Raw genomic sequence first — 23,415 nt, forward strand, 5'->3', positions numbered from 1 at the left:
GGATCGTAGTGTACCGATAGGGAAAGTGTTATCTTGAAGGCAAGTCGAGGAGAATTTGAAGAAATGGGTCAGCTTTGTGGTGTTGGGTTAGCATGGTAATAAAGGTAATTAGTTCTTGGTGTGGTTATTCTTTACCGGTATTTTGTGGCGATACTCTTGGATTTATCGACCTGTGTGACTTGGTTAAGTTGGGGAAATTCAGTTCTAATGGATTGATTATGTGCGGACGGGTTTCGAAGAGTTCTTCATAGTGTCAACCACGGCTTGGACCGGATGTCTCCTACCGGCATAAGGAATATGTTGCATGTTATGATTTTTTTCCTGGGTGGGGTCATGAGTTCAAGATAGTCGGGACGATTTCAAATGTTTAGAAGAATTCTAGCATTATTTGATACCACCTGAGAAGGGTGCACACTTCAAAAGGCGCATTGTGCTTTGACTTGCGGATGTCTGACTAGTATTACGGTAATCGCCTGATTGATCGACCGTTGTGTTTCAATTTTTCTATGTGGCACGAAAGAATTATGGAAGTATTTCTAGTGGGATGATCGTGTATGAGAAAGGTTCCAGTCATTTGAGTTGAGTAGTTGGGATCAGATATGGAGATTCTGGTATTCTAAGAATCTTAAGGCTAATAAGAGGGTTCTCATAGGTAGATTGTTCCATGGCTGTGAATGGTGAAGGCTGAGAGGTTGACGACTGAGTGTGTATGCTATGAATATGTTATTGTAGGATTTTCGGAGGTTATCTACCTATTTCGGGAGGATCAAAACTGATTTGGAGGCCACTGGTATGCCTAATGAGAATGTGTGTTCTACATCGGGTCAGATTGTTTCTACTCAGCGCAGTTATTGTGGAGGGGTGTGTTATTAGTTGGAGTGGATCTCATTCGTGTTCTGATATGTTCCATGTGTTACTCTCCAATGCTACGATGTGTTGTGATCTATTGGTTATTTGCACAACTGACGCGGTTCTGTAGGGGCCTTGTGGCGAATTTTGAGCAGGATGATTCTTGGGGTGTTGAATGGTTGATTGTACCTTGGTTATCATATTCTTTTTTGTGGTATATCGAGCTATCCGTTTCTCCATAGTTATGGCCATGCACTTCGCGTGCTTTTTGTTGATATGCATATGGTCGTTGATTGTGAGCATTGTGGCTCAACGTATTCCATGTGGACCGGTGTTTGGATTGGGTCACACATTGCATCGGAGTATGTTGGGATATGATCCTTTGTGATTATTTCGTATGTTTTGTTTCTCCTTTGTGTGATGAGTTCATAGCATTGCGCTTCATGGTGGTATTTGTTGAGCTTGCGGGGTGATTCTCTCATTTGATTCTCTTTCCATCATTGGGTACATCCGAATTGTTTCTTGTTTGGTACACGGATTGCATGTTATGTGGATATAGGTAGGATTAGTGTGGATTATTGGTATAGTAGCTTGTATTGGGTCGTGAAGTTATTGGGCCTAAAATGAGTGCCATCAGATTTGATTAAAGTATGTTTGGAAGAATAGTGTCACTAGTTAGCTTAGATTTTAGTTATGGTTCTTTTCGGCCAAGAGATCTCCATGACGAGTTGATGTGATGGGTGGATATGAGTTTCTACGTATTTCATTCATCATTGGCAGTGTACGAAGATTTGGAACAAGGTTTTTATTGATAGGAGGTTAGATATTGGTACCGGGTTTGCTATTTGAGCACCTATTGTGGTTGGAGGCTATTGCTTTGTGTATCTAAGTTATGTGGAATATCATGTGATTATACATGGGATATGGTTATGGATTGATGCAGCTTGGTTCAGACTCATATAGCAAATAGATAGGAGAATCAATTCTTATAATGAATTTCGGAAGTTGGAGATTGGGTTCTAAGGGTTGTGAGCTAATGTTAATGTAAAGATCTTCGGTTAGATTGTGTTGTCATACTTACATGGATTTCGATGACGTGAGATCACCCATGGATATGGACATATTGAGTTTATACAGTGATTTGATGTCTTTGAGGCGACTCTTGGCACGTTCGAGGATGAATGTATGTTTAAGTGGGAGAGAATGTAACGACCTGACCTGTCATTTTGAGCTTTAGCATTCCATTCGATGGTTTAAGGCCTTGATTATCTTCGTATTATGCATTATGACTTGCGTCTATGGACGGTTTTAGTTTTTGAGTGGTTCGGAATGTTTGATGTGGATGAATGATTCTCAATTTAGAAGCTTAAGTTGAAAAGATTGACCAAGTTTGAATTTTATATATTTGACCTCGGATCAGAGTTTTTACATTTCCGTTAGGTCCGGATGGTAATTTTAGACTTGGGCATATACCCGGATTTTCATTTGGGTGCTTCTAGAAGATTTTGGCTCTAATTGGCTAAAGTTGGAAATTTGAAGGTTTAGAAATATCCTAAGTTTGACCGTACATTAACTTTCTGGCTATCGGGTTCAGATTTTGATTTTGGGACTTGGAATATGTCTATTTTGTTATTTGGAACTTGTTTGCAAAGTTGGTGTCATTCCGAGTTGGTTTGATAGGAATCAGTCGCATCATTGTATTTCTAGCGATTCTTGAGTTTATTATAATTTCTATGTGTTTTGGTGTTCGATTTGTGATTCTGGATGGTATTTTGGTATTTTGATCACGCGAGCGAATTTGTCTGATATTTTTAGACTTGTATGGATGATTGGTGTGGAGCCCCGGGTGCTCAGGTGAGTTTTGGCCGCATTTACGATCAAACGATCGCTTTTGCAGGGGAAGGGGGGTAAGGATCGCATTTGCGAATAGAATGTCGTTTTTGCGCATATCTGCAGAGTTGCGAAGGGGGCGCTTTTGATGCCTTTTCCGCATTTGCGATGGTCATATTTGCGATGGTCGCATTTGCGATGGTTGCATTTGCGATGGTCGCATTTACGATGGTCGTATTTGCGAACCCCAGGTCGCAAATGTGACACCTGCAGCTGGTATTAAGGAAGGGATTTCGGAACTTAATCTCATTTTATCAGTTTTTGAGCCCTAGACTAGTTGGGAGACGATTTTTAGGAGAGATTTTCATACCAAATCATTGGGTAAGTGATTTTGATCCAATTTCAATTATATTACAAGATTGCTTATGAGATTTAACATCTAATCCATAGAATTTGAAGAGACTTTTGGAAAATTTTGATTATGTTTTGAAAAATAAAATTTTGAGATTTGAGAGTTGAACTGGACTCGGATTTGAGAACAAAACACATATATGGACTCGTGGAGATATAGGTAGTCGAGATCTATCTTTCGATTCGGATTTTGACCGGTCGGACTTGGGGTTGACTTTTATTAACTTTTGGGGAATTGTGTAAAGATCTTAACTTTAATTATCGAAATTGGTTTTTCTTGTATTGTTTGATGATATTAAGTCATTTTTTGTTAGATTTGAGTCGTACGGAGGCGAATTTCTAAAGAAAAAGATATTTTGAGCATTGATTTGGTCTAATTGAGGTAAGTATCTTGCCTAACTTAGTGTGGGAGAACTTTGCCGTAGGATTTGGGCTAATTGCACTATTTGAATTATGTGAAAGACGTGTACATGAGGTGACAAGCATGTACACGAACTTATATGTAGTATTTGACCGGTTTAGACTCTTAGGCCTTTAATATGCCTTTAATTGAAGTTGTTGTTATATTGGAACACCTTTCATTGTTGATTTATTTTTGTTGTTGAAATTCTTGTACACATAGTTGTTGAACCATGGGTTATGTATTATTTTGGTATTTTTGTTTGAGAAATATTATCATATTGGTATTGTTGTTTGAGAAATGTTGTGGCATATGGGCACGTGGTAAGCGGTTGATTGTATGTTGTGACTGCGATGTGCATGTGGCGGCATAAGGGTGGTGTGTATATTTATGCGCATGCGGCGAGATAAAGGGGTACTTATGTGCGTGTTGCTAGTAAGGGGAATTACTTCATTTTGAAGCACATGCACCGAGATAAGGGGGCTAAAGTGCGTGAAGTTATTTCGGAAAAAATATTTTAAATATGAAGCTCACGCGGTGACATAAGGATGATATGTGGCCCATAGAAGTGACTCTTGTCTTATTTTTGTATTGAAACAATTTATGACTTCTTATGTGTGTCATGCATTTTTACATGATTTGCTGCGTTATTTAAATGTGCTAATATGTGTCCCCGTTATTACTTGATGAATTGGCTGTCAAGATAGATTTACTTACGTGGTGTTATTATCTCATATTCTGTTGAGTTGTTGGTAACACAGCGGATTTAAATATATAAATTGCTATCATGCTTACCTTATTTTGATTCTTAAAATAAACTCGTTCTCTTATTTAATTCTTTATTTTATTTAATAGTTATCATACCTTACTTTATTTGATTCTTAAAATAAACTCATTATCTCATTTGTCACTTTACTTTATTTAAAATTGATATCATGCTTAACATTATTTAAATAAAATTTTTGAATATTTGATTTGTACTTGACACACATACGATATACTGGGTGGCACGAGATCTTTATCGTGCAAAAGTGATTGATAATGTGGGCACGAGGTGCCATGTGTATAAGAGTTGTGATTTGTGACTTATGATTTGTGGTTATGAGGTGTGGTACCTCGGGGTAATTCATGTTGTAAATTCGGTGTTGGAACAACTTGATACTTGAAATGTTATTGTTTTTCTTAATTTATTTCACTTGTATTTTAATTGTGTTTTGATTATTTTGTTGTTTATCACATGTTTACTCTTGTTGCCATTTGTTGATTTCTGCTTTCCATTATTAGCTTTATACTTCTATACTGCACAATTTATATTGTCTAGTGAGTGTCTTGACTTGTACCTCGTCACTACTCCATCGAGGTTAGTCTTGATATATACTACACTTCTACACAATTTTGTGAAGATCCAGGTACTCCAGAGTCTGTTGATTGTTAGATAGCGGATCAGATATTGCTGTGGAGACTTCAAGGTATACCTGTCGTCGCGTTCGCAGGCCTCGTAGTCACTCTCTTACTTCATTTATGCTACTGTTTAATTGTAATCCAAAACAGCATTGTATTTTGAAATATCTTGTGTACTCTCCGTAGAGCTTATGACTATACTAACGAAATTTTGGGATTGTAAGAGTTGTATTATGATATTAGCTATGTTTTGGGTCATTTTTCTCAATTTTATTTAATATTAAGTTGTTATACCCTTATCTAATATTGTTGTGCAATAGGCTTACCTAGTCGTAGAGATTAGGTGTCATCACGATCTTTAAGCTGGGATTTGGGGTCGTGACAAAGTAATAAATAATGCAATAACTATAAGCAAAGAACAAAGAGAATTTTTTGGGTGAAATGTAGAAGTATAAGACTTATTCGAATTTGAGGTGAAACATAAAGTGGTAGTAAGAATTTTATTAAAACAATATGATCTAATGTGCTCAAACAAGATATCATAACGTGATATGTTTAGTATTCTTTAACATTGACCATGGAATAAAATGCAAGTACTAAAATCACGGGGTTGGATTGTCATAGATATAAAAAAGAAAATATATTACCCACTACGAGATATAAGAAACAGTTTCATATCCTGCTTCTTAATTAATATTTACGAGATATCTGTAATTTTTATCTAGAAGGTTTAAATTTTAAGGTAATTTGCATATAATCCAAATCATAATTTGATATTTGTATCCGTGCGGGTACTAATACTAGTTAACTCAAAACGGGAAAAGCAAAATGATAAAAACAGATATTCTGATGAATTTGCTAAGTTAATTTGGAAAGATGAAGCTATGCAATACTAACTCGGACAATAATGGTTTGGCTATAGTGTTTGTAGATAAGTGGAAGATGACAGTTGTAGAAATTCCACGAGGAGGAAAACAAAAACTTGTACAGAATTTCGATGTGTACAATTGAACAATCTGAGAATATTTTTATCCTTTAACTAAATTAAAACACGAGTAATGAGACAAAAGCAGGCTAAAGAAAGATTCATCCAAATAGCCGTCCATCTAATTTCTTAAACTAAAAATAGCCGGCGTATATATATATGTGTATAATTTATGTACACCAGATAGAAAAAATAAACAGTGAATCTAACCAACTATTTTTGTAACAATGCCAAAGCTAAATAGATAAGATGTTAACAATTCCGCTATCAACACGATTGAAAAGTTGAATTGAGTTCTGTTACTGTCATCTGAGTCACCAGTATCCTCGTCATTTTACAGTCTTGTTCTGGTTAATGTTATTCTTGCTCGCCAAAAAATGTGTGCCCGTGTGTTTGCACTGACTGTATTTTAAGTATGAGATTGTCAATTTCCTAATATTTTGGGGTCCATTGACAAATGATCTCCTACTGAGTCGACAATATCCCTTTCACTTTGGCTCCCCAAAAAAAATGAGGATGAGACTAGAGAGTTTCCAACTCTGAAGGTGTCGAGTGCTATTCCAGGGAACTGATCAACCCAAATCATACGATCTGGAAAGTTGAGACATGCGAAGAAAGGAAAATGCAGCCGTGATCAGACCATATTCTCAAAATTCAAGACACACATAGGAGCAAAGGGAAGAAGAAATAAACCGTAAGAAAAAAACACTACAAACAAGGGATGCAAATTACAGATAACGGGGCATCTGCCAGGACATTTTTCAATTATTTTGATAATTAGCCCCTGCCCGGAAATAACTAGGAAGCAAACGATCATTGAGAGTTTCTGCGAATACGAGATAAACAGTAATCAAAACTTTCTAATGCATTTTAATTAATTTGACGAAAAAGTAAAAACCATGAATAAGTGTGGCATTTGAAATGTTGGTTGCTATTGGACAACGCCTACCAATTTTTCCCACAGTGGTACCAGCCAACGCCAAGAGAGCTTGAAAATAGAAAAAGATGACCAAACCTACTGCCTACACATTGCTCTCCTACTTAGCTGCAAGGCTTGAGAATGAAACAACTAGCCACCTTGATCATAACAAGGGTCGTCCTAGACCCAGATTCAAGAATGATTGAACCAGGGCCCAATAGAACCATTTACATGGCCATTGCTGTGGATCCCAACACCATTTGGAACAAGAGATGGGGACATTCCAACAGCCATCGGAGGAGGAGCAGGAAACAACGCATGAGTAGGCGGAAGGTTATGGGGGATTACTATAGGACTACCAGCTGGACTTCCATTACGCTGTTGGATGGCATGGATCTGTCTGAGTCCTTCTTCATGAATACGTGATAATGTATCCAACTCATTCATTGATAAAGCTTCCAAGCCAGCTCCATACAGTGGGGCATGCCGAGACATTTCTTCCTGAAGTGATGATTCAAGCTGACGGATGTATTGCTGAAAATGAAGCAACAAAAGAATCAACTTTGATACCTAATGCCCATCAGAGTAAGTTTCACACAAATACAAAGCAGCATGCACCCAAATTGAGCCAAATTTGTACAGTAACAAAGATCACTAATGATGTGGAAGAAAGACAGATGAAGGTGAAAAACACAAGGGGGGAAAAGATTAAATGCAGAATATGAAAATAAATAAAAGAGAACAAAAAGAAAAGAGCAAAGCAATTACAAAGAGATTGGCAGCTTTGCCAACTTTTACACATCATTATGCCACCTTTAAGAGAGTGAAAGAAAGGCGCATTCGAAAACCAACAACAAAAACTCAGTACGTTAATTGTAGAGCTGTCAAACAGGCTGACCCAATTCTCGCGAACTATAGAATTCAACAGCCTAACCCAGTCCTGCCTTACATCTCAAAAGGACATTCAAAGTGCTAGCACACCCAGCTCAAAGCAGGCTGTGGGCTAGCCCTTCAACTTTTCTTTTAAAAAAATATATATAAGTTTGTCAGTTGCCACCAGTAATGCTACTCAAGGTTTTTGTTTTCCTTTTTTCTTCTTCCATGGCTACAACAAAAAAAAAAGAGAATGAACAAAATAGTATAATTTTGGAAGAGGAAATTGGTAAATGATGCTCAACGAACTTCAGAAATTCATATATGAATAGGACATGCGTTTCACCATATTCATTGGAACACATCTACCTACCACCCATTTGTAAGGAAAAAGTTCAGACACCTATTACCTAATTGAAAGAAAAAAGTTCAGATACCTACCACCTATTTGAAAAGAAAGCCAAATTGTATAAAACATTTTAAGAATGTTGAGTACACATTTAATAGCACAAATGAGTTAAAATTTAGCTTACATATTAAATTTGAATAAATCAATACATTAACATATAAGTTGACCGAATTGGCGAATTCTTTTTTAAAATATTTTGCCTTAAGAGACAACCTAGTCTAGCCCTTGAGGCCAGCGAGCCGATTGGAGCTGGGCTAAAAAGCTCAGTTTAAAATGGACTAAAAATATCGTAGCCCAACCCCACCCAACTAATGGGTTGGGTTGGGCCGACCTCACAAGCCAATCCCATTAAAAATGGCTCTACTCCGATGTATAACAAAATAAAAGCTTTCCTTATCTTGCATGAAAGGGCGAAAAGAAGATGAGGAACAGAAAACGGATAGAATTTAGCAATCCTACTGGTGATCTTTTGTGCATGCGGCTCTACAAGAAAAATCTTCTACCCCCTTTATAACATTGAAGAAAGAAAAATATACTCTATAACACTCAAATAGATAAATGATCAAATTTCTATCCTTCATCCGGCAGGAGCTAAACATTCTATGACGGCTTCATCACTTAATTTATCAATTTTCATTTTTTTAATTTTCAGCAACCTCAAAGTACCTTTTTAATTCGACCAAATAATAAAATATCCTTGTTCTTACTTTTTCAAAACATAAAAGATATAAACCACCACCATAATTAAGGCAGAAGACAGGCATCAAAGAAATAGGAAAAGAAGTATCAAGAACAAAAACCTCGCAAGCCTCCAGCTTGGATTCCATTCCATCAATAAAAGCTTCACAACGAGCAACCTGCTCCTCCTTTTCACGTTTCTCCCCTTCCGTTTGCCCAACTGTTTGAGTCAACCGGCGTACTTCATCCTCAAGTGACTTTCGTAATTCTTCTCTGGTCACTTTCTCTGTGGCATAACGTTTTAGTTCCTCGTCAAATCTTTTCCGTGCAGCTTCAGCATTCTTTAACCTTTCTGCAAGAGTATTTTTCTCCTTCATCACTCTCTGCAAGATTGATAGTTTACAGTCAGGGAAAGAGAAAAACATGTAATATGTGAATCCATTTAGGAACCCCAAAGAAAACAAAAAGAAATAAAACACATAACAAATTTAACAAAGAGGAATTTCCATCTGCAACAATTACAAGCAGGGACCGTCAAAAGTCTTTAAATATTTGCAATTCCAAAAGAAAAAGATCGAACCATTCAGCAGTTCCAGAAAAGTGACTCGGGGCACTCCCTAAAGCTTCTATAAGAAGAATAATTTATTTGGTTGCACAAAGCATACTCCTTGGTCTCAAATTATTTCGTTGCCTAGTTATGAAGTCCAAGAAAAAGAAAACATAAGGCAAGTATGGATATAACACCAAAAGAACCTTTGACAAATGTTGCACTCAAGGGTGTGGCCTATACCTTGGAAACCAGGGTTCAAAAACCAGCAAAGAAGAAAAAGAGTAAGTGACTTCTTTCCAATTTGCCTAAACCTAGGAGGGCAGAGTTACTTAGTACCTATGCTGGCAGGAGGTAGCAAGTACCCGGTGGTATAGTCGAGGAGCATGCAAACTGGCACAGACACCACCGTTATTTTTGAAGGGGGGAAAAAGAACCCTGGTAAAATTTTGTTTTTTGTGTCCAGTAGGCCCTACAACAAGTTATATTACAGCAAATGGGATTAGAAAGACTAATTAGCATCTACATATTAAAAGGAGTTGATCCTTTTGGGAATGACATTAAAGGTCTGAACGAAGTAATATGATACACATAGTGGCACACAACGTTGATATTATCATTTGATTGAACATGAAAGATTACTGCCTTAATAAACGGTTGATTTGTATTATCTGATTATGATCATGTGGGATCAAATCAGATCAGATAAGAAGTTTCAGATTCTTTGGAATTATATTCAGATTAGAATTCTCTCTTAATTCTGGACAATCTAGAATCAAGGGATTATTTTCCCTTTTTATTGATTTGTTTTCTCCTATAAATGTATAGTCTTTGAATGAATAAAAGATACTATTCCGATATCAAAACTTTCATTAACTATCTGTATATAAAGCTACGAGATCGAAAGAGCACCCTAATCAAGATTGACAAACCTAATAAGAACACCACATGGTCTGATTCATAGTCTACCTAAGGAACTGGCAAGAGCTGAAACTGACTCTACTTAGGTAAGTTGTACCACAAGGCACTCTAAGAAACGCGAAGCATTGGACCTCATTTTTAATTAAATTGACATTTGTAAATAAAAATCTGGTGATATGACACTAGAAATATCAATCTTCAAAGAAATTTTACCTTTAAGGAAATATAGATTCGTTTAATTAAATGACCGGAACTCACGGCTAAATTGGTAAATGATCAACAGGCAAAATAAGAGCTTTCAACAAAGAAAGAAAAAAGTAAAACCAGGAAGCAAAAAAATAAAAGAGAAGAAATGTCAAAGAACTAAGAGTCATAAAGGTCTGAAAGCTACTTAACAAACTTAAAGATTAAATGTAAACAACAATACATGCCAATTAATGATGGAATGCAGACCTTTAATTCATCACGTTTCCGTGATTTCAGTTGGGAAAGTTGTGCCTCGGCATCATGCAAACGATCTTGAAGAGCTCTTTTTTCTGCAGTGAGCTTAGCAATTTTATCATCCCGTTCAGATCGTAGCCATTCAAGTTGACTCTCAACTTCTTGTATCTGTTCTGCGAGTTCCTTTCTTTCCCGAGAAAACCGATCCATCTCAGCCCTCATTTCAGACTGATTTTTCAAGGTTTTGTCAAATCAAAATTCACCAGAAAAAGAATGAGATATTCTTTCAAGCAAACATATCCTAAAAAATAAATAATAATGACCAAGATACCTTGAGACGATTATTAGTAACCTCCGATTCGTTAAGCTTTTGGGACATGATAGCTATTTCTTTAGCTATACTGGTATTTTCAGCTTTCCTTTCCTCGCGAATGCGCATAATTTCATCTTCACTAGCACACAATTGATGCCAAAGTGTGGCACGATCAACATTGGCTAGTTCAACAACCTCCCTCATCATGCTTAGGACTAGTCTAACAATTTCCTGCTCCTCACATATCAAGGTTACCAATATCTCCAAATCTAGATCTACTTCACGAGCACTTTCCGTTGAACTGGTAGCACGATCAACAAGCCTCTTGAGTATCCTCAATCGATAAGACTCATCTGCATACCACTTGAACAATATTGTGTAAAGCAACTTTACAAAACCTTTTAAATGTGGATCTCTAGAGAGTGCCAATGTCTCAGCAAGACCAAGAATTGAAGTAAAATCATCTTGTTGGGCTGTCAATTGCTCAATGGTTTCCCCTTCCACAACCACGTCAGTGAGCGGAAAATTTTCAACATATTGAGAGGTCATATGTAATCTCCGAGCAAAACGTCTTTCCAAGACCATGGCTACAGACTGAGCCACAATGGCCCCTCGAGCTACAGCTCTCTCAAATGTTTGGGAAGCTTCAACGGCAAGACATGGAATTGATAACATGTCAATAAGTATATAAATATCAGAAAAATGATGAGTACAAAGGAAAGCTTGCTCATCTACTTCAGGCGGTCTTTCTGAAGTATGACAACTTTCACCAAATAAGAAAATCCCACATGGTACAGCCGAGCAATTGTCACCAGAATCATTGTCGCAATCAATATCTCTTAGAATAGCTTCTGCAACATCTGCACAGCTATTTACAGTTCGGGTCAAATAATCAAGAACACATGGGGAGACTTCAGTGCCTAGTTTTTTTAGCCGGACGCGTACGGCTCTGACCTGCAGCGAAAATCAAAATATTACACTGGTAGAAGGGTGCATAATAAGACCAAAATATATATAAAACCAAATCTTATGCATACTGCTTCTGGAAGATGTAGACAATGAAGGGCAGCCTTGAATATGAAGTCAACAGTTGCTGCAAGAGGTTCATCAATGGAATCTGCTAAAAGATCAAATGACTGGAAAAGAACACGTTCCCACACATCACTGCTACATTCCAACTGGCCAAGGGCACCAAAGACCTGAGAGAAATTGCCACTTCGTAAGTGCTGAATGCTAAATGCTCTATGTAATAGAAATGATGCAAAGGTACAATCATTTTTCATGCATGATTGAAGAAACAGAAGAAACTTTCAGAATATCTCACTGGCATCCTTAATGCGGGTTCAGCATCTGGCTTCTGAAGTCGTCCTAGAAGCGCATAAGCAGCAAGTGGATGTTCTGAATGCTCAACCAATTTTGGAACCAACGCAACTAGGTCCGGCTGTAGATGCTTTGGAGCTTTATCCAATACAAGGGCTATCTTTTGGGCAGACTGCGGCCTCCTCCTTGGCTCAGGACAACCTTGTGGAACAGCTCCATCTAGTGCTCTTAGGGAGTTTACTATCAATCCCAGAAGCTCCTCAGACTGCTCTGGCCATTTGGTCTGAAATTGAAAACTCTGTGAATGGTCTATACCAAGACATATCAAACCAGGAAACTTCAACAGGAAGATAGCTGTTGTACCTTAGTACGAAGGGAAGGATTTTCAGAGGAGCCACCAGCAGATGTTTCTGGTGGATACATAGGCTGCCCAGAGAAGGCCTTTTCAGGTGCATTAATCCCATCAATATCAGAGCTTTGGACAGCAGATGAATTCATGCTCTCCTCCGTCACTGTATCCAGTCTATCATGGGCATAAAGTTGCAAAGGTTCTTTTGCACCATTACCTCTATCAGACTCCAATTGACTACCTGCTCCATTGCCATCTGGAAAAGCTTTAGGTTTCACTTCAGATGACTCACTACTAGAACTTCCTTCTGAAGGTTGGCAACATTCGACCATAATATCCAACAGTAAATCAATGATCGCTTGCTGCAACACTTTTACCCCCATCAGCAAGTTCATCAAACTGGGAGAGGAGTTGTCATTTTTATTTCCCTTCTTCTCATCACTACAGCCAGATATATTAGTAGGAAGGAGCAAACGCTTTACTTTAGCAGGGTCATCAAGATACACACGAAGTCCAGCCAGGAACCCAGCTATTGCACCAGCATCCATAAGGAGCTTTTCCCTTAGAGTGACCTGTGGCTGCGATGGATTATCTCCATATGTGAGGTGAAACCCTGCTCCAGAAAGAAGATTTCTGAAGATATCCTCTTCATCACTGATACCTTCACTATCTTCCGAGTCAATGAGTTCATCAGGGTCAGTTGTCAGAGCATCCTGATCATCCTCAGAAGCCAACACCTAGAAAATTTTATTTTAAAAAAACACAAAACAGATGGAGAAATTAAGATCTTAGAAATAATCAAATAAGTATTCTACTAGCAACTAATATTCATGGGAGAAAAGATGTAGAAGCATGCAAACAAACACTGCTAGACCAAGCCACATGTAATGCCCCAAGTAATGAGCAGGGGTGGTTTGGTTATTTGAAAAAAAGAAGAAAACACATAGCTTCTGAAGAAGCTGAAAGCGGTGACCTAATAGCAGAAACTTTTCTCAAAACCAGGAGCCCACATGGAGCTGGGACATGGAAAATCATGGTTCTCAAAACCACTGGTGTACTAATTTATCCAGGAGCCCACATGGAGTTGGGACATGGAAAAACATCAGACAACTATGGAATGATTCTTCTTAAATACCTCATTTAAAGTGGGCAATGACACCAACATCAAGTTTTGGAAGGACAGGTGGTTAGAGGGGTCTGTACTAATGAACGAATATCCAAGCCTGTACAGATAGCTCAAGATCAAGACTCCACCATTTCTCAGAATTGGCAAGACTATACCTGGAGCATTCAGTTTAGGAGGAATATTCAGGACTGGGAACTACCTCAACTAATGAACATGTGAGCTAAATTGGAAGGACATTCTGTCAGGCAAGGTGCTGCTGACAGCCTGAAGTGGAAGGATGGTTTCTATTCTGTGAAAGCAGGCTACTTATGTTTGAGCTCCTTCAATCAGATTATTGAAAGATGGCCTTGGAAGTATATCTGGAAAACAAAGCTCCCTACTAAGGTCATTTGTTTCAGCTGGATAGCCCTTAATGAAGCATGTCTAACCCAGGATAATATCAGCAGAAGAAGCATTCCAACCATTAGCAGATGCTTCATGTGCCTACAGCAGTTAGAAACCAACAGACACCTAATGCTACATTGTCCAGTTGTCTCAGATATTTGGTGCATGTTTCTCTCTATGTTTAGTCTTAGCTGGGTCATGCCATAGAGTATTAACGATGCCTATGAATGCTGGTCTCTATGGAAAGTTGATAAGTCCATCAGAAGAATCTAGCAAACAATTCCTGCATGTATTTTTTGGTGTGTTTGGACGGAAAGGAATTGCAGATGTTTTGATGGGACATCAGTTCCCGGTCCCACTCCCACTCTTAAGGCTAGATGTCTTTTATGGCTTTATAGTTGGCATAACTTCGCTCCTGTTAATTGCCCTATTAATTTTTTGGACGTCATCAGCTCACTAGCTCTCTTTTGTATTAAAGTTGACAGTCTTATGATGTAATTCCTCTTTTGTACTTTATGCATCTTCTTGATGCCATCTATAAAATCTTCTTACTTCATCAAAAAAATTAGCAGAAGCTTTCTCTAAAGCAAGGAGTGAGGAGACGTTGGGACATAAAATGGGCGTAAAGAAACACTGGGGTAAGGTGGGATTGAGCCCTTTAATCCATGGATTACTTAAGTTAACACTCTAACCATCAATAATATTCTTGACTATCTCATATATTCACCATAAGAACCCTACTACTCAAATCCGAGATTTCTTCAATCTGTGGGCTCAAAGAGGTAATTTTTATGCTCTAGTTTAGTAGTTTATCATTATCTATAAATGGGTATCCTAGATGATGGATTAGATAGTTGAGAGTTAAGGGTTTTAACTAAGGGATTAAATATAAGGATGAATTTTGGTTAGGGATAGCAATGGGCCAAACCCTAAGTACGATTATAGATCAACTGGGTGCAATATCATAGTGGGTCACTTGAAATTGTCGTGTCTTGCATAGATTCTTGAGTTAGTTGGATTAGAGCAAGTACTTTGGTACGTAGATATAATGTTATAGCATACACATTAGTAGAATATTGAGTTAGGATGTAAGCATATAAGCACCATCTATTTTATGTGATAGAAATATGTAAAGGAAATGCAAACAACGCAAAAAGAGAAAAAGAAAAAGAAAAATAACAAGAGTAGGGAGATAGGAAAGAGGGCAGAATACAAATCGAGACATTCTCAAAGAGAACCCAAGAGAGGTAGAGGTAGGCCGAAGAAGTACGGGGAAGAGGTGCTCAAGCAGGACATGCACATCTTCAAATATACCAAGGACATGACACTTGATAGGAGAGTGTGGAGGTCGAGGATTAGGGTAGTAAGTAGTCGAGTGTATTTCTTTTTTAGACTTGTATTCTTTCTTTCCATGTTATTCTCGTATTTCCTGTTCTTAGATTTCAATTACTACGTTAGATTTCAATTACTACCTATTCCCTCATGGCATACCTAAAGACTCAACCCCCCCGTCCCCGTCCCCCATCTTCTGATAACTACCTAAAGACTCAAAAACCTCCACTACTTGGGCACATATTTCACTATTAAATGCTAACTAAATAGAGAGACGGGATGAGCTGCTTGCTTTTCATGAATATAAATTTTTCCTTGGTGCTATGGTAGGTCCAAAGAGAGGTAGAGGTAGGCCGAAGAAGTATCAGGAAGAGGTGATCAGGCAGGACATAGCACATCTTCAGCTTACCAAGGACATGACACTTGATAGGAGACTGTGGAGGTTGAGGATTAGCGTCGCAGGTAGTCGAGCGTATTTCTTTTTCAAACCTGTATTCTTTCCCTGTTATTCTCGTATTTCCTGGTCTTAAATTTCTATTACTACATGTTGTTTCTTTTGCTTCGGTTATCTTATTTTTCTAGTTGGTTGCTACTACTTCTCTTCCATAGCTTCTTCACAGCCGTATTTCCTTTTCATTATTGTTGTGACTATGCTTTCCTTGAGCCAACTGTCTATCGGAAACTGTCTCTCTATTTTCACAAAGTAGGGGTAAGGCCGGCGTACACACTAGCCTCCCCAGACACCTGACATGCGGGATTTCACTGGGTATGTTGTTGTTGTTAAATTTTCCCTTGGTCCACAAATGCCAATGACGGTGATTGAAATTTTATGATCACACAGATTAGACTGAGAAAGAGAGAGAGAGAAGTTACAGGTACTTCCTCTTAACAACAAACGCCTATTTAGATAAAAGATTGATCACTAACCTCCAGGTCAGCAAAGTCAAACCAAGGGCAGCAGTCCAAAATTTCACAAACAAAGACAACTGTATCACGTACAAGGAACCCAGCATCTGATTCCAACATATCTGATACCTTCATAAATTGAAGAACAGAATTATTCCAAGTTTTAGTGCAAATGGAAGATTCCTTCCATACAGTTTTAGACTGACATTTCTGGTTAAGAATAGCCATCCTGTATTTAACCCAAAAATTCTTCTCCGGGTCACTGCCAATAGACTGATCACTCTCCAAATATATACATATAGTGTCAAAAGATTCATATACACCTGCGGTGTAAAACAAGAAGCAAGATTGGTAATTGTCAACCATGGGACGCAGACAATATTAAAATTTTAACAAAAGGGTCTACAGGAAAATACGCACCAATACGAAGCTCACATCCACCTGCTTGAAAATATTTGCTAAATATTTTCCGTGTTTCCATTATCTCCTTGAAGAAAAAAAAGTTCTCCACCTTCCACGTAAAAGAGCTTTTTTTCCCTGCTTTATCCAGCTGAGAACCAGCCTTTGGTTGGTCAATGTCCTCATCTATCAATTCTTCAATGATGGATGACTCCTTCAAGATAAGAACTTCTGCGGAAAATACAACTGTATCCTGAACGAGAAATCCAGAATCTTGATCAAAGAGACTAGTGAGTGTCACAAATTCACGCCAACCCCAGTCCTTTGCAGCTTTAGAGTACCGGTTCTGAGATTCCTTGGTTACCGACTTCTCCTCCATTTTTTGGTTCACAACAGACAAACGATGGCTCACAAAACAACTCCAGTCACTGTTACTATTCCTTGAATCCGTAACTTCAAGAAACACTGAAAGGTGGCATGGTGGCTGAGACTGCCCTGATTCCGTGGATAAATGTAGCACACATCAGTTATGTCATTTGAGCTTATTTAATTAAAGGATGGAAGGGTTTAACAACAAGACAACAACAACAACAACAACAACCCAGTATAATCTCACTAGTGGGGTCTGGGGAGGGTAGTGTGTACGCAGACCTTACCCCTACCCTGGGGTAGAGAGGCTGTTTCCGATAGACCCTCGGCTCCCTCCCTCCAAGAACTACCCACCTTGCTCTTGGGGTGACTCGAACTCACAACCTCTTGGTTGGAAGTGGAGGGTGCTTACCACTAGAGCAACCCACCCGTCTATACAAGGAAGCTTCATGTATAAAATATTTTGAGGAACGGGTGCTGATAGTGCTCATGAATTTACATGCTCAACACACAACAGCAGAAGCAATGGAGAGTACACGAACAAGCAGCATAACACAAAAATTATGACAGAAAAGGTCATTTATGCTGGAGGCAAGAAGTTTGCATGATCAGATAAATACATACATTTTACATGAACACATTTCTCTAATTTCTGTGGAGCCTTTATATCAGATTTACCATAGCAAAATACGGAAGGAACTTGTTTATGTACAGAAACCAAGCCTCACCAACTAACACCATACTAAAAAGGCAATGAAAGCAGCTGTGAGCATACCGGAACATATTTGAGTTTTCATATGTTATGAGATTACTGTAGGGGGCATAAGGCGTACCTCTGGGATAAACAATCAGCCGACAATCCCGGTTTCCAATCTGAAACCTCCTGCTCTTTATGCAAAGCCCCGTAATCTTCCTTTTCTTTAAAATATCCTTCAATCTTGTAAAGTTCTCAATCCTCCATGTAAACTTCCCCATGTGACCATCAGATTTCCTGGAACCACTCCCATTCCGCAGCCCAATCAGTCCACCATTCTTTGAAAAGCTACTAAGCTCTTTAATAACATGGAACGAAGTGCTAAAAACAGCAGTGTCATCTACCAAGAACCCTGAATCCGTACCCATAAAATCAACTATTTTCATATAATCATTCCATCCCAAGCTCGTATTATCCCCGCTCTTATTATCAGCAGCAAACCTTCCATAAGAATCCCGATGCATATGATTGAAACCCGCCTTCTGATTTAACACTGACATTCTAAACAAGCACCAACAACTTCTATCCGAAATCAATGTCTTCTCAGTGTCCTTACTCTCTAAACACATCGACAAATACTCAACCCCATTTACGGCGCTCTGATACACACTAATCCTCAAATTACATTCCCCAGCTGGAAAAATCGGGCTCATAATTTTCTGAGTTTTTATCATTTCTTTAAACAAGCTAAAATTATGAACCTTCCAAGTAAATTTCCCACTCAGAACATCCCCAGAGGAACCAGTAACCACTACATTCGATACAGAGTTCGACTGCAATTCATTGTTGTTATCGCGCGAAAAGCTAACAGATTCATTAAGTATAAGTATATCTGCAGTGACAAGAATGCAATCATTGTTGAATAAAAACCCTAATTTAGGGTCTAATATGGAATTTGAAGGAGTGAAATCACACCAGCCATGAGATTTCTTTTTGGAAGAGAAACGATGCCACGAATCACGATGAATGGACTTTGAGGAATCCCTAGGGTTCTCAATGGCAAGACGGTAACTGGCAAAACAGTCCCACTTAGATGACGTCGTATTGCGAGGGTCCATAATTTGAAGGTACACAGAAATATAACCTGGCAATGCCTGTGAGTCACCTTTTGGGTAAACTAGCAAACGGCAATCGAAACCGCCGACTTCAAAGTACTTGCTCCATAACGCCCTCGCCTTTACTCTTGTAAAATTCGCTATCGCCCATTTGCAAACGGCGCCATATTCGCTCCGCCGTTCAACTGTCACAAACTCCGCCGCCGAGGCGACGGAGGTAGGGTCGCGTGTAGCAGCTACGTCCTCCGCCGGCGCCGTTGGTTTCTCCGATGATGACGTGGCAGGTGATGAAGTCATCGAAGGTGGGGCAACGGACGACGGCTGAGATTGCTCGGCTGATGATGAAGGAACCGCCGTTTCGACATCGGACGATAGGTTCTGATGATGGGGGCTGTGGCTGTTTTTCATCCTCTTTTTTTCTTTTTTTTCAATTAATTGAGAAGTAAGTTTATTCCTTCGTCTCTGTGTGTATATTGGTGCGTATATATGTTCTTATAGAGGGATGATGAAAGGAGAAAAAGAGGTGAGAAATGGGGTTTATGCAGCTGCGTGTGATGATAAAAGGGAGAAAGAGAGATTACTACCCTTTCTCGTCTTCAAACTATTTTCTCTGCTGCAATTTTTATGTTTAAATTTAAATTAGGTTATGGTAAATTGCCTAAACAAGATCTTGCTTATATGGATGTTTTTAATATTAGAACTAGTTAATTTCCTCGAATATGAAATATAAAAAATTAAAAGGAAAATTTATTATTTTAGTCCCTCAATGTTATCGTCTAATTTTGATTTTGGTTCTTGTGATATCTCATTTAACACATCTAAGTTTTAATTAACTAAATTGAATGATTTTAGTCCTATTACTAATAGAAGTTAAGATTGCAAACATAATATTTGTTACTACTATGGAGGGCAATTTGAGTATTACAGCTAGAATCTTAATTTTTCTATGATTGTATATGTAATCTCATTGACCAAACCATATATGCACATAGGCAACATCATATTCGGGGGGAAAAACCTCATACAACAAAGGCAAATTCATCGAATGCTTCTTGGATACCTCTTCGATAGTGATTTTCCTTTTATTTTATATGGAAAAAAAATGAAATTAATTCAAGAACACATGGAATACATTCAAAATCAGAATTTGATTTCTTGTTATTATTTCAGAGAAATATTTATTATCGAACTCTAAGCAATGGCGTAGCCACTCATTAGTAAGGGGAGCCAATTGACATCTCTTCGTCGAAAAATTATATAGATGGTTAAATTTTAAATACGAAAAAGGATGAGAAAATGCCCTTAACGTATTAAAATGACTCAAAAATGCCCTCATTCCACTTATGACTTCAAATTTGCCCTTAAAGTTATTTTTAGGCTTAAAAATGCCCCTCTCTTAACGGAAAGATGACATGGCATTGATGGGCATTTTAACATTAAGGACAAATTGAACACATAGGTGGAAGGAGGGCATTTTGAGCCATTTCTAATACGTTAAAGACATTTCTGACCATTTTCCGTTTTAATTAAACATGTAGTATTTATTTAGTCTGAAAAAAATGAATTTCTTTTTACTAAAAAATGAAAAAATGAAAATATTTTTTTTTCCAGTTTTTACAAAAAAAAACTACTTTAAAAAAACTCAAAAATATTTTCTAAAACAATATTTTTGTAAAAACTGGAAAAAAAAAACTGAAAAGCAATTTTCTAAAGTAATGTTTTTGTAAAAGCTGGAAAAAAATATTTCCTCTTCTTCTTCCTTTCTTGTTTGTCCATATGCTTTATGAGTTCATTTTTTATATATATTTTAGGTCTTCTAATGAGTTAGTACATCAAAACTAAAATATTTTTATTTTTTTCAGTTTTTAGTAAAAAGAAATTCACTTTTTTTCCAAACTAAATAAATGTTACATGTTTAATTAAAATGTCATTTTTCCAGAACTCAGAAAGCCAGTCTATTCCTAAATAAATGCTACATGTTTAACTAAATAAATGCTACATTTTCCGAGACTAATGAATTTTGTTTTACTAAAAACTGAAAAAAATAAAAATATTTCAGTTTTGATATACGGACTCATTAGAAGAACTAAAATATATAAAAAAATGAACTCATGAAGCATATGGACAAACAAGGAAGGAAGAAGAGGAAATATTTTTTTCAGCTTTTACAAAAATATTATTTTAGAAAATATTTTTCAGCTTTTTTAAAGCAGTTTTTTTGTAAAAACTGGAAAAAAATCATTTTTCAATTTTTAGTAAAAAGAAATCATTTTTTCCAGACTAAATAAATGCTACATGCTTAATTAAAATGTCCATCAATGTCATGTCGTCTTTCCGTTAAGAGAGGGGCTTTTTAAGCCTAAAAATAACATTAAGGGTAAATTTGAACCAATAGGTGGAAGGAGTGCATTTTTTAGCCATTTCTAATACGTTAAGGGCATTTCTGACCCTTTTTCGTTTTAAATATTTATCTATATATATTATATATTAATTCCTCTTGATTTCTTTGCATGCTTACTTATTTATATTTTGAATCCTCTTAGTGAAAATTCTGGCTTCGCCAAGATTAGTGCAAATACAACCTAGAGGTCCACAACTTCACGGCCAGAGAGAGATTTTGATCCACCCTCGAATCCATTAATGCAAAACAAATGCCAAAATCCGTTACAATGAATCAAACCATGTACGATGTAAGCTTGACCATCAAGAACATTTTAAGTGATTACATAAACTTCTAACAGAATTCTTCATGATCTATTCGATGCTATAAAGAGGAACCATAATACCTCTATTCTTATGCACAAAAATGTACACCAAAATCGGCATTCATTTTATTGTATACTCCTTAAGCTCAGTAAATTCATCAAGAAAGAATAGAATATTATCATGGCTCTTAAATTTTTCGTAAAATTAGATTTTTTTTAATAAGCTCTTAAATGTAATACCCAAATTACCCTCTGTAGTAGTAAACGTTCTGTTTGCAATGTTAACTTCCATGAGTAAAAGTACTATAATCACTCACTTTGATTAATTAAAGGTTAAATGTATTAAATAAGATATCACAAGGACTCAAACCGAAATTATGCAATAACAAAAGGACTAAAACGACTATTTTTCCAAATTAAAAATAAAACAGTCATCTAATGCATGAGAACAAATAAGAAGGAAAAAACATATAAACTTCTTCAAAAATAAACATGAAATATCCAAAATAAAAAATAAAACACACATATAAGGCAGGACTTATATACAAAAAACAAATATATAAGGAAAATATTATATGTGGAAAAAATAAAATAAAAAATTAATTACAAGAAAAGTAATCTCTCAATTGGAAAAATAAAGTTGTTCCAACTCTCATTATATAAAGAGCAAAATATGTAACGTGCATAAGTACTCATTCCACACAAAAACTGACTGATCAAACTTTTTTACGAGGCACTCATTCGGAATTTAAAAGTGTCAAGCATATAAGAGGTTGATGGTGGTTTGTAGGAAGGTCGTCCATAGAACTCACATTCTGTTTGTAAAGCAAGTTTGCTTCTCAATGGATTTCCCTTATATTTGTGGAAATGAAGGCCTCAACATATGTAGCTAAGGTTCTAGCCTTTTTATCATGTTGGTGATAATGTAATATATCCATCACTAACAGTAATACATCCATAGTAATAAACATCAATTGTGGGAAAGGGAAAGTGAACCGAAATATTAAGAGTCTATATAGAATAAAAATTCATAAAAACTGATTCACGTGTAATGAATTATTGTCGCCAGGAAAAAAACTGAATCTTAATCGTCATTTACCTCTACCCACAAGTTCACTCCTCTTCAAATATATGTTGTAATATATACACTTGTTTCTCGACTTAAATATGATATTATTTCTCCTTTCCTCTATCACATTATAGAGAACAAATTCTTGTAAAGCACCACTAAAATCTATCTAGAAAGTTCCTGCATGAATTTTTTTTTTAAAAGGCATTATATATATCTTTGGTGCACGAACTAATACGTTTCATATATCGAGTATTTAAATCTTTAATATGAAAGTGCTTCTCCTGCAGTAATAATATAAAAGTATCATTGTTTACTATAAATACATCTAAATAATAATGTTACAATTCTAGATAAAAAAAATAAAGTATTTCCTTTTCAAGGATAGAGTAAGATATTTTGCACCATACAGTTTATGACTTTATTCCAAAAACGCATTAGTTCAAAAAGGAAAAGAAATTAATCTTCACCAACCAGGTTATGCTCAAACCTCAAGAAGTTTCTTGCGATTAGCCAAAGAAATCGCATGAGAATTTGTTGTTTCTTTCAAAGAGCAGAAACTCAATTTTTCTGGGCCAAAATCTAGTAAGTGAAAGCTTTTGTTTGGCAGAAATCATCGGTGCGGAAGTGACGAACCTTCATCTTCAGAATATTACCAAATTCTCACTCT

General features: G+C 37.0%; 1 protein-coding gene across 1 annotated transcript; it reads right to left on the reverse strand.

The window, feature by feature from the left end:
* Positions 1-6,716: 6,716 nt before the first annotated feature.
* On the reverse strand, positions 6,717-19,621 carry LOC107795028 (uncharacterized). The gene is made up of 10 exons (XM_075234125.1): positions 17,996-19,621; positions 16,815-17,288; positions 16,416-16,717; positions 12,661-13,383; positions 12,302-12,580; positions 12,015-12,176; positions 10,996-11,931; positions 10,677-10,892; positions 8,878-9,138; positions 6,717-7,329 (listed from the first exon to the last, which is right to left on the reverse strand). Exons 1-10 carry the CDS (start codon positions 19,377-19,379, stop codon positions 6,988-6,990), a joined length of 5,079 nt encoding a protein of 1,692 aa, XP_075090226.1. The 5' UTR covers positions 19,380-19,621; the 3' UTR covers positions 6,717-6,987.
* Positions 19,622-23,415: the final 3,794 nt, after the last annotated feature.

Source organism: Nicotiana tabacum, chromosome 17, assembly GCF_000715075.1.
Source record: "Nicotiana tabacum cultivar K326 chromosome 17, ASM71507v2, whole genome shotgun sequence".
Classification (NCBI taxonomy): domain Eukaryota; kingdom Viridiplantae; phylum Streptophyta; class Magnoliopsida; order Solanales; family Solanaceae; genus Nicotiana; species Nicotiana tabacum.

Coding starts and splice junctions, on each gene's coding strand:
- LOC107795028 (XM_075234125.1), bottom strand. CDS start 19,379: ATGAAAAACAGCCACAGCCCCCATCATCAGAACCTATCGTCCGATGTC. Junction 13,384..16,415: donor TTGACTTTGCTGACCTGGAG/GTTAGTGATCAA, acceptor AAAATTTTCTAG/GTGTTGGCTTCTGAGGATGA. Junction 10,893..10,995: donor TTACTAATAATCGTCTCAAG/GTATCTTGGTCA, acceptor TTGAAAAATCAG/TCTGAAATGAGGGCTGAGAT.